The sequence below is a fragment of the Marmota marmota genome, unplaced genomic scaffold, assembly GCF_001458135.2.
Source record: "Marmota marmota marmota unplaced genomic scaffold, marMar, whole genome shotgun sequence".
Lineage (NCBI taxonomy): Eukaryota > Metazoa > Chordata > Mammalia > Rodentia > Sciuridae > Marmota > Marmota marmota.
The window spans coordinates 11,259,183-11,272,823 of NW_026000249.1; the positions used below are offsets into that span (position 1 = coordinate 11,259,183).

At 36.3% G+C, this 13,641-nt stretch overlaps 1 protein-coding gene across 1 annotated transcript in view; it reads left to right on the forward strand.

Moving 5' to 3' along the window:
* Sms (spermine synthase) overlaps nt 1-13,109 on the forward strand; it is a 29,465-nt gene extending 16,356 nt beyond the window's left edge. The window contains exons 7-10 of the mRNA XM_015487979.2: nt 3,797-3,911; nt 4,961-5,040; nt 10,548-10,663; nt 12,584-13,109. Of these exons, the coding sequence (XP_015343465.2) occupies nt 3,797-3,911; nt 4,961-5,040; nt 10,548-10,663; nt 12,584-12,623 (351 nt within the window). The 3' untranslated portion in view covers nt 12,624-13,109. The remainder of the gene's footprint in view (nt 1-3,796; nt 3,912-4,960; nt 5,041-10,547; nt 10,664-12,583) is intronic.
* The last annotated feature ends 532 nt before the right edge of the window (nt 13,110-13,641 follow it).

Below are 13,641 nucleotides of genomic sequence, written 5' to 3' on the forward strand. Positions count from 1 at the left end.
TTTCTTTTTTTTTTTTTTTGGTAGATGGACACATTACCTTTATTTATTTATTTTTATACATTCATTCATTTGTGTGGTGCTGAGGATCAAACTGTGCCTCACATGTGCTAGGCAATTGCTCTACCACCGAGCCACAACTGCAGCCTAGCAGTCATTCTTTATAAAAATTCTTTAAGTAAAATAAAATTGCACTAGATGGAATCATCAAAACGTAATAGAAACTAATTATCAGAAACTTAATAGTAGGGGCTAGGATTGTGGTTCAGCGGTAAAATGCTTGCCTAGCATGTGTGGGGCCCTGGGTTCGATCCTCAGCACCACATAAAAAAATAAATGAATGGAATAAAGGTATTGTGTCCAACTACAGCTAAAAAAATAAATATTAAAAAAGAAACAATAGTAAAATTATAGTAATATAAGTGGTAAAAGCTATTTCACCTGAAAACTAGGAACAAAAAGAGGATGCTTATTATTTGTCTTCATGGTTGTTTTTGAGGCAGGTAATATAGTCAGGTAGGAAGATGAACACTGTAAAAAATCTAGGAACCATAGAAAATCAGTTGGATTCATGAGAATCTGGTAAAGTGATAGATAGGGACAGATGAAAAATATTCTCCCTGCTGAAATGCTGAATAGTTTGGAAAAAAAAAGGGAGGAGTGAGTGAGCAGGAAATCCTATTCAAAGTAATAACCAACTGTTAAACACCTAGGAAAAACTGAACACGAATGGTGTTCTGAGAGTGATCTGAATTATGTTAAGATCTTATTGAAAGATATCACATAAAGTCTGAATATGTGGAGGAGAGGCATGCTTATTTCCTTCATGGATAAGAGAAAAAAATACCTGTTTTTGTTTTTTGTAGTTATAAGCAATTCCAAGGAGTAGATTTAGACTTAGACCTACTGATTTTAAAGTTCATTTTTTAAAATATTTTATTTACATTTTTTAGTTTTCAGCAGACACAACATCTTTGTTTGTATGTGGTGCTGAGGATCGAACCCGGGCCGCACCCATGTCAGGGGAGCGCACTACCGCTTGAGCCACATCCCCAGCCCCTAAAGTTCATTTTAAAAGATAAATAGATATCTAAGAATAGTCAAGAAGATTTTGGAAAATAATCATAGTGAAGGGAGACTTATCCTATTGATTGCTAATTTTTTTATATCTTAATTTAATTTATTTATTTATATGTGGTGCTGAGGATCGAACCCAGGGCCTCGCACATACTAGGTGAGCACTCTACCACTGAGTCAAACCCCAGCCCCTATTGATTGCTAATTTAAGTCACAGTATTCAGATAGGAAATATGTCATAGGATTAGACATAGTTTAGAGGAATGAAACAGAAACTTGCATATTTGGGTGTGTATCCCTACACATAGTGTTAGTACATGATCTGTAGTACATGAACTAAGATATAAGATACGTTTCAGTTCACTTGGGAAAAGGAGGTTTAATTGATTTAATAAGCCATAGTGGGCTAACCATCTGCATGAGAACAAAGTTAGCTAACCCTAGAAACCATGGAAGGAGGAATTTCAGATCAATAGATTTATGAAAATTTAGAATTGGGAAATATTTTAAGAAAAGACATTCAGAAACTGCGGATGCTGTTTTTTTGGCATTACCAAGCCAAAAGACAAGACTAGAGAAGTACTGGTAACAAATATGATAGGGTTTTGATCCCATGACTAATAAAAAAGAGTCTTTACCACTTAAAATTTAAAAATGAAGTTAGCTAAATTTAAAAAGAATAAAGAATATGAACTGGTACTTTTTAGAAGAGGAGAAAGTCAAATGACTTTTCAAAATACTTCAAGATGCTTACTCCTGTTGATGACCCAGGAAGTTTTTTGGAAACATTAGCAAGCAACTTGGCAAAATTTAGGACAGTACTCCATGCTAGGGAGGATGCAAGGAAATTGTGGTTTGCAGGCATTGTTGGTTGGAACATGAGTTGTTTCCAAAACTGAAAACTTAAAACACATGTGGCTGATTACCTTACTAACCCAGTGTTTGAGCACCCAGCTTACAGATGAAGGCATCAGGAGAAGGAAGTTTGTTATGTTCATAGAGGCCAAGGCTTGGTGATCACAAGAGTAGAACATTTTTAGTGAAATGGCATAATCTTAAAATTCATTATATAGAAATACAATTATTATAATAAAGATATAAAAACAATGTTAGACAAAAATGTCCAAGTTGAGAATGATGTATGTGATTCAGGTTTTACAAAACAACACATTTGTGTTTAGGTGTGTGTGAGTATAAGAATCTATATGACTGTGAAAATTATGACAAATGAGATTAATATGTAGATTATAAGATGCTGTTAGTACGTCACCTTTGCCTACTTGAACTATTCTGATGCATTGAGACAAGTCATAAAACAATAGGACAGTAAAATTCTTTTAAAATTATGACTGATTAAAAACTACAGGATGTCATCATAGGGAATTGTGGCACACTTTTGATTTCTGACTTGGTACATGCGATTTTTTTTTTTTTTTGTAATTAGGAAAACAACAGATGAGGAGAATAACTCCTGTCTCTTTCAGGGTTTTACTTAGACCCAGGTGTGTCCTCAGCATATAGCTTCAGTATTTCAAAGATGAGGCAAACCCAAAATTTATTAGTCCTCTCTTATTCTGGAGGAATATGATTCCAGATCCCTAGTGGATGCTTGAAATTGTAGGTAGTACAGATTTCTATATATACCATGTCTATATATCTATATATCTATATCTATATCTATATCTATATCTATATCTATATATACTTATGATGAGATTGAATTTATAAGCTATGTAGAGTAAGATTAATAATAGGTATTATTAATAAAGTAGAACAGCAGTAATAACATACTGTAACAAAATTCCAGCACCATTGGTTTTGTGCTTTGGGGCCATATTAAGCAAAATAAGGGTTACTTTGACACAAGCTCTGTGATATTATAATAGTCTGATAACTGAGGTGGCTACTAAGTGGCTATTAAATGACTAGTAGTAATATATACTCTGGAGGAATGGATGATTTATGTCCTGCACAGGGTGATGTGAAATTTCATCATGAGAACAGCACACAATTTAAAACTTACAAATTGTTTATTTCTGGAATTTTCCATTTAATACATTCAGACTGAGGTTGGCCAAGGGTAATTAAAACCATGCCTAGTGAAACTGCATATAAGGGGGAGTCTACTATATTTACTATACAGGATCTGTCTGAAAATTTCAGCCTTTAACTACTATTCTCCACTCTTGATGACTTTTCTGTGGTGGAAGTTGATATTTATGAAATGGCTTAATTATCTGTAGTACTCAATATTTCAGAAACCATAGGTTAATAGTTTAAGATGCAAGAATTAATAAGCCATGAAGTCATTCAGTGTTTAGTATAAATTAAAAAAACTAGAAGAAAATTCAGATAGTATTAGGAGAGGGAGTCAGGATCAGAGTTAAAAATATGAACTTGGCTTTCAGATAGTTCTTGGTGTACTTTTTGTCTGTTTATTGGGTGGTTTTGGGTGTAACCTCTCTTAAGTCACTTTCTCCATTGGTAAAATGGTGATGATAACAGGCCTTGTAGAATTGTTGTTTAGTTGAAATGAGAAGGCATATGAGGCATATAATGAACACTTATTTTTGCCATTACAAACATGGATGAAGGTCTATTTTTGTGTGGCAGGTGCTGTGGATCTAATCGCCGGCTTGCATTTTCCCCCTTCCTCTATAAATATTGTTTAATTACATCCACATGTATTGTCTCACTTGTATAATCCTATTATCTCTGGAAGGTTCTAATAGAAGACTGTATTCCAGTACTGAAGAGGTACGCCAAAGAAGGGAGAGAGTTTGATTATGTGATTAATGATTTGACAGCTGTTCCAATCTCCACATCTCCAGAAGAAGGTAGATTGTGTTTTGTTTTTAACCAAGATAACTATTAATGGAAATGTTTTCTCCTGGCACTTTGTGAAGGTGAAAGGATTTTAGAGATTGTCTAGTTCTTTCATTTTTTTTAAAAAAAATATTTTTTAGTTGTTGATGGACTTTTATTTTTTATTTATTTATATGTGGTGATGAGAATCGAACCCAGTGCCTCATGCATGCTAGACTAGCGCGCTACCACTGAGCTACAGCCCCAGCCCCTATTTCATTTTCTTAAATGGAGTTAAACTGAGGGCCATGGTGGAAAGATGGCTGGATTCGGATTTGGCTTTAATTCCTGTTCTGCCTTTAAATGAATTAATTCAGTCATTTGAAACAAACATTAAGTGAAATGGCCCATAATCACAATACGGAGACATTAAATTATTTGATATTTTATTTAAATAATGTGTTTTTACCTATAATGGGACAAACTGATAATCTTTCTAAGCAACACAAGAGACAATTCTCCTCAAACCACATGCCTCCAATTGCTGCTAGTTTGTGTTTTCTATTAATGTTTTTTTTTTTCTGTAAACTTGATTTACTGGCTGAGTTTGCAGAATGGGGTCCCAATCTGATGATCCTTGCATTTTTCTCCCAATGTTGCTGCTTCCCCCATTGAAGCAGTTTTAGATTTCAACAATTACCTTTGTGTGGAATTTTTTTTTTTACTTGGGTGCATTGTGGAGGTTATTGGCAGTGAAACCCAGGGCTCTTGCAGGCTACATAAGCACTTTACCACTGATCAATAGTCTTGACGTCCTATGTCAAATCTTTTTTGGTGGTTTGAGAACAATGCTAAGTAGATACAAATTTGATTTTGACCTTGGAATTTATGTGTGTGTGCATGTAAGACTAACTATATGACTGTTGCATTATTGTTCATGAACAAACCCTCTAATGGTGGGTCTCAAGCTCATGGATCTTCCTTCCTGTTTTTGTATTATTGAGTACTAGAGTGAATATTTGGTGATAGATATTTTTGATGCAAACCCGTACTTATAAAATGTAATTTTTTTAACATTCAGATTCCACATGGGAGTTTCTCAGATTGATTCTTGACCTCTCAATGAAAGTATTGAAACAGGATGGGAAATATTTTACACAGGTAGGCTACTCAAGTTTTTTTTTTTTCCTCCTAAGACTCCGAATAAGAATTTTATATTTTGAAGGTTGAATGTGTATTATCAAAATTTATGTCTTTTAATGATAGAACAACGTCACTGGGTGATATTTTTTCAAGTAGTAAGTTTCTAAATTCCTGACCTGTCATCTCTTGAGAATTAATCAGTTCATAGCAACACTCAAGATTTATCCTTATTTGTCAACCCTAGTCTTTGGCTGTAGTATGAACTGCTGCCACCAGATGGAGACACAGATTGTGGTTCTTTTTTCCCTCTCCCCTCATCCTGTAGGACAGTTTTGGTTGAAAAGCCCATTTAGCAACATACACTTAATAATAGCTTTGCCTGTAGTATGAGCTGCTGCCACCAGATGGAAGCAAACTGTGGTGTTTTTCTCATTCTCTAGTGAATTTTTAATTCTCAATGAACGTTGAAGGTATATCTATCTATCTATCTATCTATATATACACACACACACACATACATACACATATACATATATACACAGAGAACCTAGTATTGCACTCTTGTCTCTGGCTTCTTCTGGGTTTACAGGAAAAAAATCCCCACTACCCTGACTTTTGTTTATACTGACATAAGAGGTTTACTATTTAAAGCATAAACACTATCATAAACAGTATTTCATATTCTACCATATATCCACAGTCCTAATCACATGACTCTGTATATGTAAACAACTTTACAAAGTAATAATATATTGTATTTAGATCTTGGGAACTCATTTCACTAAAAAATATGTACTTTATTTGTTAAGTCATATGTGCTACTTTTTAATTAAAATTTTAAATTGTTTAAAAGACATAAACCTATAAAAATTGTTATATTAATGAGGTACCAGGTGATGTTTCAGTACATGAATATAGATGGGATAATGTTTTAATCAGTAAGTATTTTTGTGTCCTCAAATGTTTCTTATTTTTTTGTGGTAAAGACCATTCTGAATCCTTTACTTCTAGCTTTTTAAAATGTGTAGTATAGTTTTGTTATCCATAGTCACCATTTTATGCAGTAGCATACCAGAATTTCTTGCTCCAATCTTACTGTTAACTTTGTACCCATTGATCAATGGCTTTAAAAAAAAGGTTAATATGTTTCACCATCGATAACAGATAGAGGTCTATATTTTCCTGGGAAGGTTCCTACCTCCAGACCCTACCCAACCCTGGACTTTTTATGGGATCTGAGATGAATAATATAACTTTGAAACACCTCAACTCAGACTCTAGCCTATTCTGTTTTCTCGCACTTCCCACTGTGTGCAATGCTTACATTCATCCTGTCTCTGCACTTGGTGAAAGAGTTGCAAAGCTTTGAGGCGAGTATATAACTACCTATAAGTGGATAATTTATCTCCTGATATTTAGAAGTGATTTTTTAACACATTCTAAATTTGATTCTATTTAGAGTAAGGGTCTGCAAACTATGGCCTTCTGCTGCTTTTGTAGTTTTCTTGGCACACAGTCATGCCCATTCATTACATAGTGTCTATGGCTGCTTCTGTGCTACAATGGCAGCAAGGAGTAATTGTGGGGGTGGCCTTATGGTCTGCATAGCCTAAAATATTTTCTGTATGGCTGTTTACAGAGGAAGTTTGCTGACCTCTGTTGTATAGGATATCTACAGTGAAAGCTGCTCAAAGACTTCTTATTATAAAAGCAACCCAGATTCAGTGAATTGGGCATTTTTGTGAGTGGAATTTCTTAAGCAGGGCATATTTGTACCATTTTTTCTTTCATGGTTCTGCAAATAGAATGCTCATGCAGGTTTAAGTTAAAGAAAGATGTTTAACTAAAACCAGACACACCCCCCCCCAAAAAAAAAAGCCAGGTGGCATGGCATACATCAGTAATGGGTGAGGCAAGAGGATTGCAAATTTAAGGCCTGTGATCATAGCAACTTGGGAGGCTGAGGCAGGAGGATCACAAGTCTGAGGCACCTTAGTGAGATCCTGTCTCAAAATGGCAAAAAGAAAAATTTTTTTATGGAGATTGAAAAAAAATGGATCCCCACAGTCAGTTTATAATAGATAACAGGTGGTGTTGGAAAGGAAATGTGACTGTTTTCTTCATCCTGAACATTTGACTGGTAGACTGACTCCTATAGAGAACTGGTATCTTAGTATGGGAGACTAATAGAAATGCTTAATTAGAATACCAGTCCAGTCATAAATATTTATTATCCAGGCTTTGATAACTTGCCTTGGCCAATTGACTTATTTCAAAAATCACAGGTATTATGTGCTCAGGGGTTTGCTGTTTTGCAAGAATTTTCCAGAAGATATATTACAACATGTTTTCTGTCTCTATGTTTATTATAGTTGGAAATACAAAGTGATCTCGTTTTGTGATATCCATTTTGGGGAACATGGAGTAAATCCAGTAGTGAAATGTGCCATATCCTGAGATTCATATGGAATGAAGTGTGCAGGCCTTTCAGGAAGCTGAAGACTAGTCAAGAAGCAGGGTAGCCTAATTGAGGATATATTGATATACTTACCAGTGAAGGCTTTTGTTTGTTTATTTGTTTTGGTGCTGGGAATGGAACCCAGGGCTTCATGCCTCATGCATGTTAGGCAAGCCTATACCCTCAGCCCTTGATTTTTCTTTAAACTGCAGAGTGATATGCTTGGGCAATACCCTTAATTTATTGCTATGCTTACTCTGCTTGCTGAAGTGTGCAGCTTAGAACTGGAGTGTAAGTTTAAGGATGGGATAAAAGTGCTGTATAGGTTGTATAGTGATTCACAAAAGCTAAATGTTCTTGCCCAGAATGGCTTGTATCACATTGAAAGTTTGTGATGTCACCTTACTGCTTGAAGGCAGCCTTAGTAGCATGCCATGAAGCTGGGGAATGTTTTGTGGGAATTGAGCTGGTCCAGGTGGGGCTGTCAGAAGTAAAATTGTAGAGGAATTGTTCTCATGGGATTAGGAGGAAGGTTCTGGGACTTGAACACATGCCTTCTTTCCCCTAACCCTATTTTTTAAATGATAGGCTATTTGATGCATAAAAAATAAGTGTAAAATTATGCTGTGTGAAATAATAGCAGACACCTGACCACTCTACCCAACTTGAACTGGGCATTACCAGTACTCTTTATGCAAACTATATTCCTGCCTAATACTTGCTGCTTTTGGAAGTAATCCATCCTTAGTATCATTTTTAAAAATTTCTTATATTTTCTTTATAGATGGTTCACATACTTGTAATTTCCTATATAACTTAGTTTTGCTTGCTTTTGAACCTGATTTTAAAAGGCATGTCAAGGATGTGTTCTTCAGTTTTCTTTTTATACATTACAGAAATAACATATACTAGGGCTGGGGTTATGGCTCAAGCAGTAGCACGCTCGCCTGGCATGCGCGGGGTGCTGGGTTCGATCCTCAGCACCACATAAAAATAAAATAAAGATATTGTGTCCACCTAAAACTAAAAAATAAATATTAAAAAAGAAATAATATATATTAATTAACTTACCTTTAAAAGGTACAAACAATACAGAAATCTATAAAATAAAAAAGTAAATTGTCACATGTAACATGGGACAAGCAGCCGAAGCTATAGAATTGAAGTTTAACCCCTAGTTATGTTCCTACCTATTGTCTCATCTCTTTCTCTCATCCTTAAGGGGCATTTGTTTTTTTGCTATTTTTGGTTTCCATTCTGCATGCCCTGTGTGTCTTAAAAATAAAAGAAAAAGTGTTCTATTTAAGTAGACAGCAAAGTAAAATGTGTATCATGTTATTTTGGGGGGTAGGTTTCTATTTGTGGAGAGTTTCTTTTTTTTCCTTCTTAAAAATTGCTTCTTGGCAGTGTTGGGAAAGAACAAATTGAAGCTTTCCCATTTCCTTTCCACATTCTCTATAAGGAGGTCCTCCCGTGTGTCCTCTCTAAAGCGAGAGTGTGGTGTCAGTTTTAAGATGGAAAAGAAAACCCTTCAGCTGTGCACCTTGGTGGCATTTCCATTCTATAGCAGCTTCCCTAGTGGTGATGTGCTCTAAAAACAACTGGTAGCATTTTCTATTTATGAGTCGTAAATTACACGTGTGGTGTTTATACGCTCTCATGGTGAACTTGATGTTGAAACCAAATTATATGCTGGTGAAGGACACTTTGGCCAAATCCCACTGCATGACCCTAGATGATGTGTTATTAAACAGGCTGGCACTGAATGGCAACGTCATGCTGAGTGAATGTGCTAAGTTAAAACCACCAAGTCCAGCTCTTGGAATAGTTCTAACCTTTTGTCCACGGCTGACTGGCTGGCTAGCTGGTTGGTTTTGAAATGCCATTCTCAGAAATTCTCACATTATGGGTGCCTTTGTTTGTATATTATTTTGCCTTACATCGTACTTGGCTATTTTGAGGCAAATCAATAGTATAATTCTTGTGAAGAAGAAATGGAGTTAATATACAGATTCAGTGGTATTCTGAATGTTAAGAACTTCAATGGTTAAAAAATTGTAGGTGATATTAAATATACCCATCTTGTTTTCTAAATCCAAAGTGAAAATCATTGGGCGGAGAGTGGTGGTGATTTTGCTGTAATGATGATAAACCATATCCTAGAACTAGTGAATCAAAATCTGCATTTTAACAGAATCCCCTTTGGTTTATGTGCACATTAAAGATTGCAAAGCACTGCTCTTGAGGTAGGCAGATTTAGTCATTGATTCTCTTCACCCTTTTTCCTTCGTGAACATAGGATGGCTACTGCAGCCCCAAATGTCACATCCAGGTTATAGACTGGAAGAGAGTTGAAGTGGCAGATCACTCCCTCTATGTTTAGAATCTAAAGTTTTCCTAGCAGACTTCCACTATCTATCTCATTGACCATCCCTAGCTGCTAGGGAGACTGAAAAAGTGGTGACCAAAAAGGGAAGAAAAGTTATGACAATGAAGAAAGTTTTTGATAAAGAGTGCAATCAAGGGGGCAGATATCCTTAGCATATATCCTGAATAAACTTTTGTTGTCATATGCTTTAAGATAAATCACAGATTTGGGGGAAAGAAGCATGAACTGTGAATGTAGTTCCTTGTCAACATTTTAGATTCTTAGTGTTGTAGTTTAAACCATTTGGAAAGCAAGAACACTGTCTTTTTTAATACTTCATTTTCTACACAGTGGTGACCATTATTGAAAAAATTTACTTTGAATGAGTTATGTGTATGAATCTTTGCTAAATTGCATGGTGCAGATACAGTGAACTGTGTCACTAATGAGAAATTGGTCTCACTGCTTTCTATTACTTCATACTCTAATAATTTGAAATAGCTTGGTAAATGAAGTAGAAGGAGAATGAGCTAATAAGTCTATAAATAGAATCCTGTGCAATTTGTGAAAGTACAGAGGCCTTATCTCATTTTTAAAGATGAACTTTTATCTCAGGCTAGAATTCTTCTCTTTTATTAGAGACATTCTAATGACTGGGACTCAAGAATCCCATTTTTTGCTTTTCTCTCTTTGATTTAGGGGAACTGTGTTAATTTGACTGAAGCCTTGTCACTCTATGAAGAACAGCTCGGGCGCCTCTATTGTCCTGTGGAATTCTCAAAGGAGATCGTCTGTGTCCCTTCATACTTGGAATTGTATCCTTTGATTGTGACATTGTGTTGTCAGATCAGAACCCCCAAGTCAATCCTGTGCTAGTTTAGTATTTTAAATCCTAGTAATAAACAAATAGATCTGTGGTATATAAACTAAGCTGAGAGCTTTAAAAAAAACTGATTTCTGGGTCATTCTTTTAGAGACTCTTGGGTGTGGCTTGCCACAGTTTGCCAGGTGCTTTTAATTATCAAGTACCACTGGTCCAAAAAAGAGGTTTTCAAAGGTGGTCCCAGACCTGCCACGTCACTTGGGAACTTGTTATATATACAGATTATCATACCCCACCCTGACCAGCTGCCCCATCAGAAGTGCTGGAGCTGGGGCCAGCGAACTGTTTCACCAGTCCTCCAGGGAACTTGTGTGCACCCATAATGCTCTAGTGTAAAATGCTGCCCCACCTGTGGCAGATAAAAATCCTAGAGACACTCACTTTACTCATATTAAAATCATCAGTCTTTAATGTTAGTTTCTACACTTGCTGCTAATTGCAGTAGAAATCGAGAGCTGAAATAATGCTGGGAGTGCAGAGTTAATGCTGGTGTTCTCCATGAGTTCCACTTAAGTTAGTCCCAATCACAAAGGAAAGAACATGGAGAGAAACCAAAATTAGAGCATCATTGTTGGAAATTTGCGCTGTATTTCCTTTTTCTAAAAAGTAGGCAGACTATGGCTGAACCTAGGTTCCTGTGACAGCAGTTTTTTTTTTATATGATTAAAAAATTAAGTGATTAAGGATTCATTCTTTTTTTTTTTTTTTAAAGAGAGAGAGGGGGAGAGAGAGAGAGAGAGAGAGAGAGAGAGAGAGTTTTTTAACATTTATTTTTTAGTTATTGGTGAACACAACATCTTTGTATGTGGTGCTGAGGATCGAACCCGGGCCACACGCATGCCAGGCGAGCGCGCTACCGCTTGAGCCACATCCCCAGCCCAGGATTCATTCTTTTTAAAATTCTTTTTATTTATACATGACAGTAGAGTCCACTTTGATATAATTATACAAGCATGGACTATATGTTATTCTAATTAGGACCCCATTCTGTAGAGGTACACGATGGTGGGATTCACTATGGTGTATTCATATATGTACATAGGAAAATTATGTCATTCATTCAGGGATTCCCGCTGTCAGCCTGTGGTAAGGCTGGAAGTGACAGAACCTGGCAGAGCATAGGCAGCCTGCTGAGGCCAGATGCTGGGCAAGAGGCAAGAATTCCCTAAGTCCTCCATGAGAGGAGGGGGATCCTCTCATTTGTGAGGCGGCCATGTCCTTCCATGGCCTGTAGAAAGATTCAGTGTCTCCTACCATTCAGCTTGATTCAGGGTTTCCCTTCAGGAACATTTTTCATTCAATCTTTTTAGTTGTACATAACATTAGGATTCATTTTTTTACATAATTATAAGGGTATGGACTATCATTTGCTACAGGAACATTTTTGTTCATTCAGGTGAGTGTTCACATGCTTAAGACATTTGAGATGTCAGTTGGTAACATTTGGGAAAAGGTTTCAGTCCTATGGTTCCCCTTTTTCCCTCTTTCTACCCTTTTTTCCCCTCTCCCCTTGCTCACCCTCTCTCTGCCTTCCTCACTTCCTCACTCTTTCCTCCTTTCCTTTCCTTTCCTTCTCATACCAATTCCCCAAACCTTTTGTGAGACCTGGTAAGCAGTAGTGATACCCAGGAGCATCTGTGCATTTCTTTAGCCTTTTGTCTACTTAGTGCTCCTTTCAGAAATCTCACACTTTAGAGTGGCCTTGTTCAAAGGCTTTCATTCTCATTATCACAATGCTCTAAGCCATGAAGTGTTTTCATTCATCTTCCAATTTGTAGGCCAACACACAAATGTTAAGTGATGCCTGTTCCTCCTTGAATTACCTGCTTGCATTCCTTGACTCTCAGTCCAGGTGGGTATTTTACACTGTTTGGAAGAAAGCTAAACCTTGAAGATGAATATCCCCCAATCATGTGTGCTGCAAACAGCTTTCCTGACCTCTGAATGCTGTACATGACATTAAAAAGAGTCGGGCAATTGATTGTGAACTCCTTAAAGTTTCTCTTCTTTTAATTATTATTTTTAATTTAAAAAAGCAAATGGAAAATGTATATTTTGATGAGCTAGGGTGTTATTTTTGGAAAGTCAGCTGAAGGGCAATTAGATAGTACAGCAAAGACTGCGAAGTGCACTGACCCCTTAGAATGTGATTTTTGTTACTTTTTAGTTCTGTGTGGGTTTTTTTTTTTTCTTTTTGTTTCGGTTTTGGTAGACCTAAATTTGGATGTTTGGAGGAATGAACATCATTTTTTTGTTCTGGAGGGAAGTTCTTGGTTTGATTTCTTTCCCCCAAAATGGATTTAGATATCAAAATTTGGTGCTTATAAGAAAGTTAAAAAATGAATAGCAATGCTTCAATTAAAATAACAAAGGAGACATTTCATGTGTTTTGTTGTTTTTTTTTTTTTTTTTCAGCCCAGTCCCCTCTTCCTCCCTCTGGCTTAGAACAAAGGTATCTCCTGGACTGTTTTTACTTTGTTATAGCACTTGGTACCATTTATCTCTTTATAATGGGATAGCCTTGGGGCCTTTCTTGAACAGTAATAATGACTTCATTTAGCACTGTGGTAAATGATACACAGCCCATTACATTCACCACTTCCTTCTTATAAAGTTGACCTGAGGATAGCAAGAAATTTTGCTTGACTGTAAAGTTGAAAGTCAAAAGCCTAAAGCCTATTTCTATCCCCACTCTTACTGGTATATTAAGTGTAGAAATGAGATCATTTAGGATAGCTGCTATGAAACTTTGAGAAGATTCTTAGATGCACAGCTACATGATAGAGTTTATGGAGAGGCCTGTGGCAAAAGGAATGACTTAAAAACTACTAAGAAAGTGCACATAACTTAGAGCTTGCTTTTGTATTCTGGGTAAAGGGGAATTTATAGTGACTTGGATTATTAGATGGC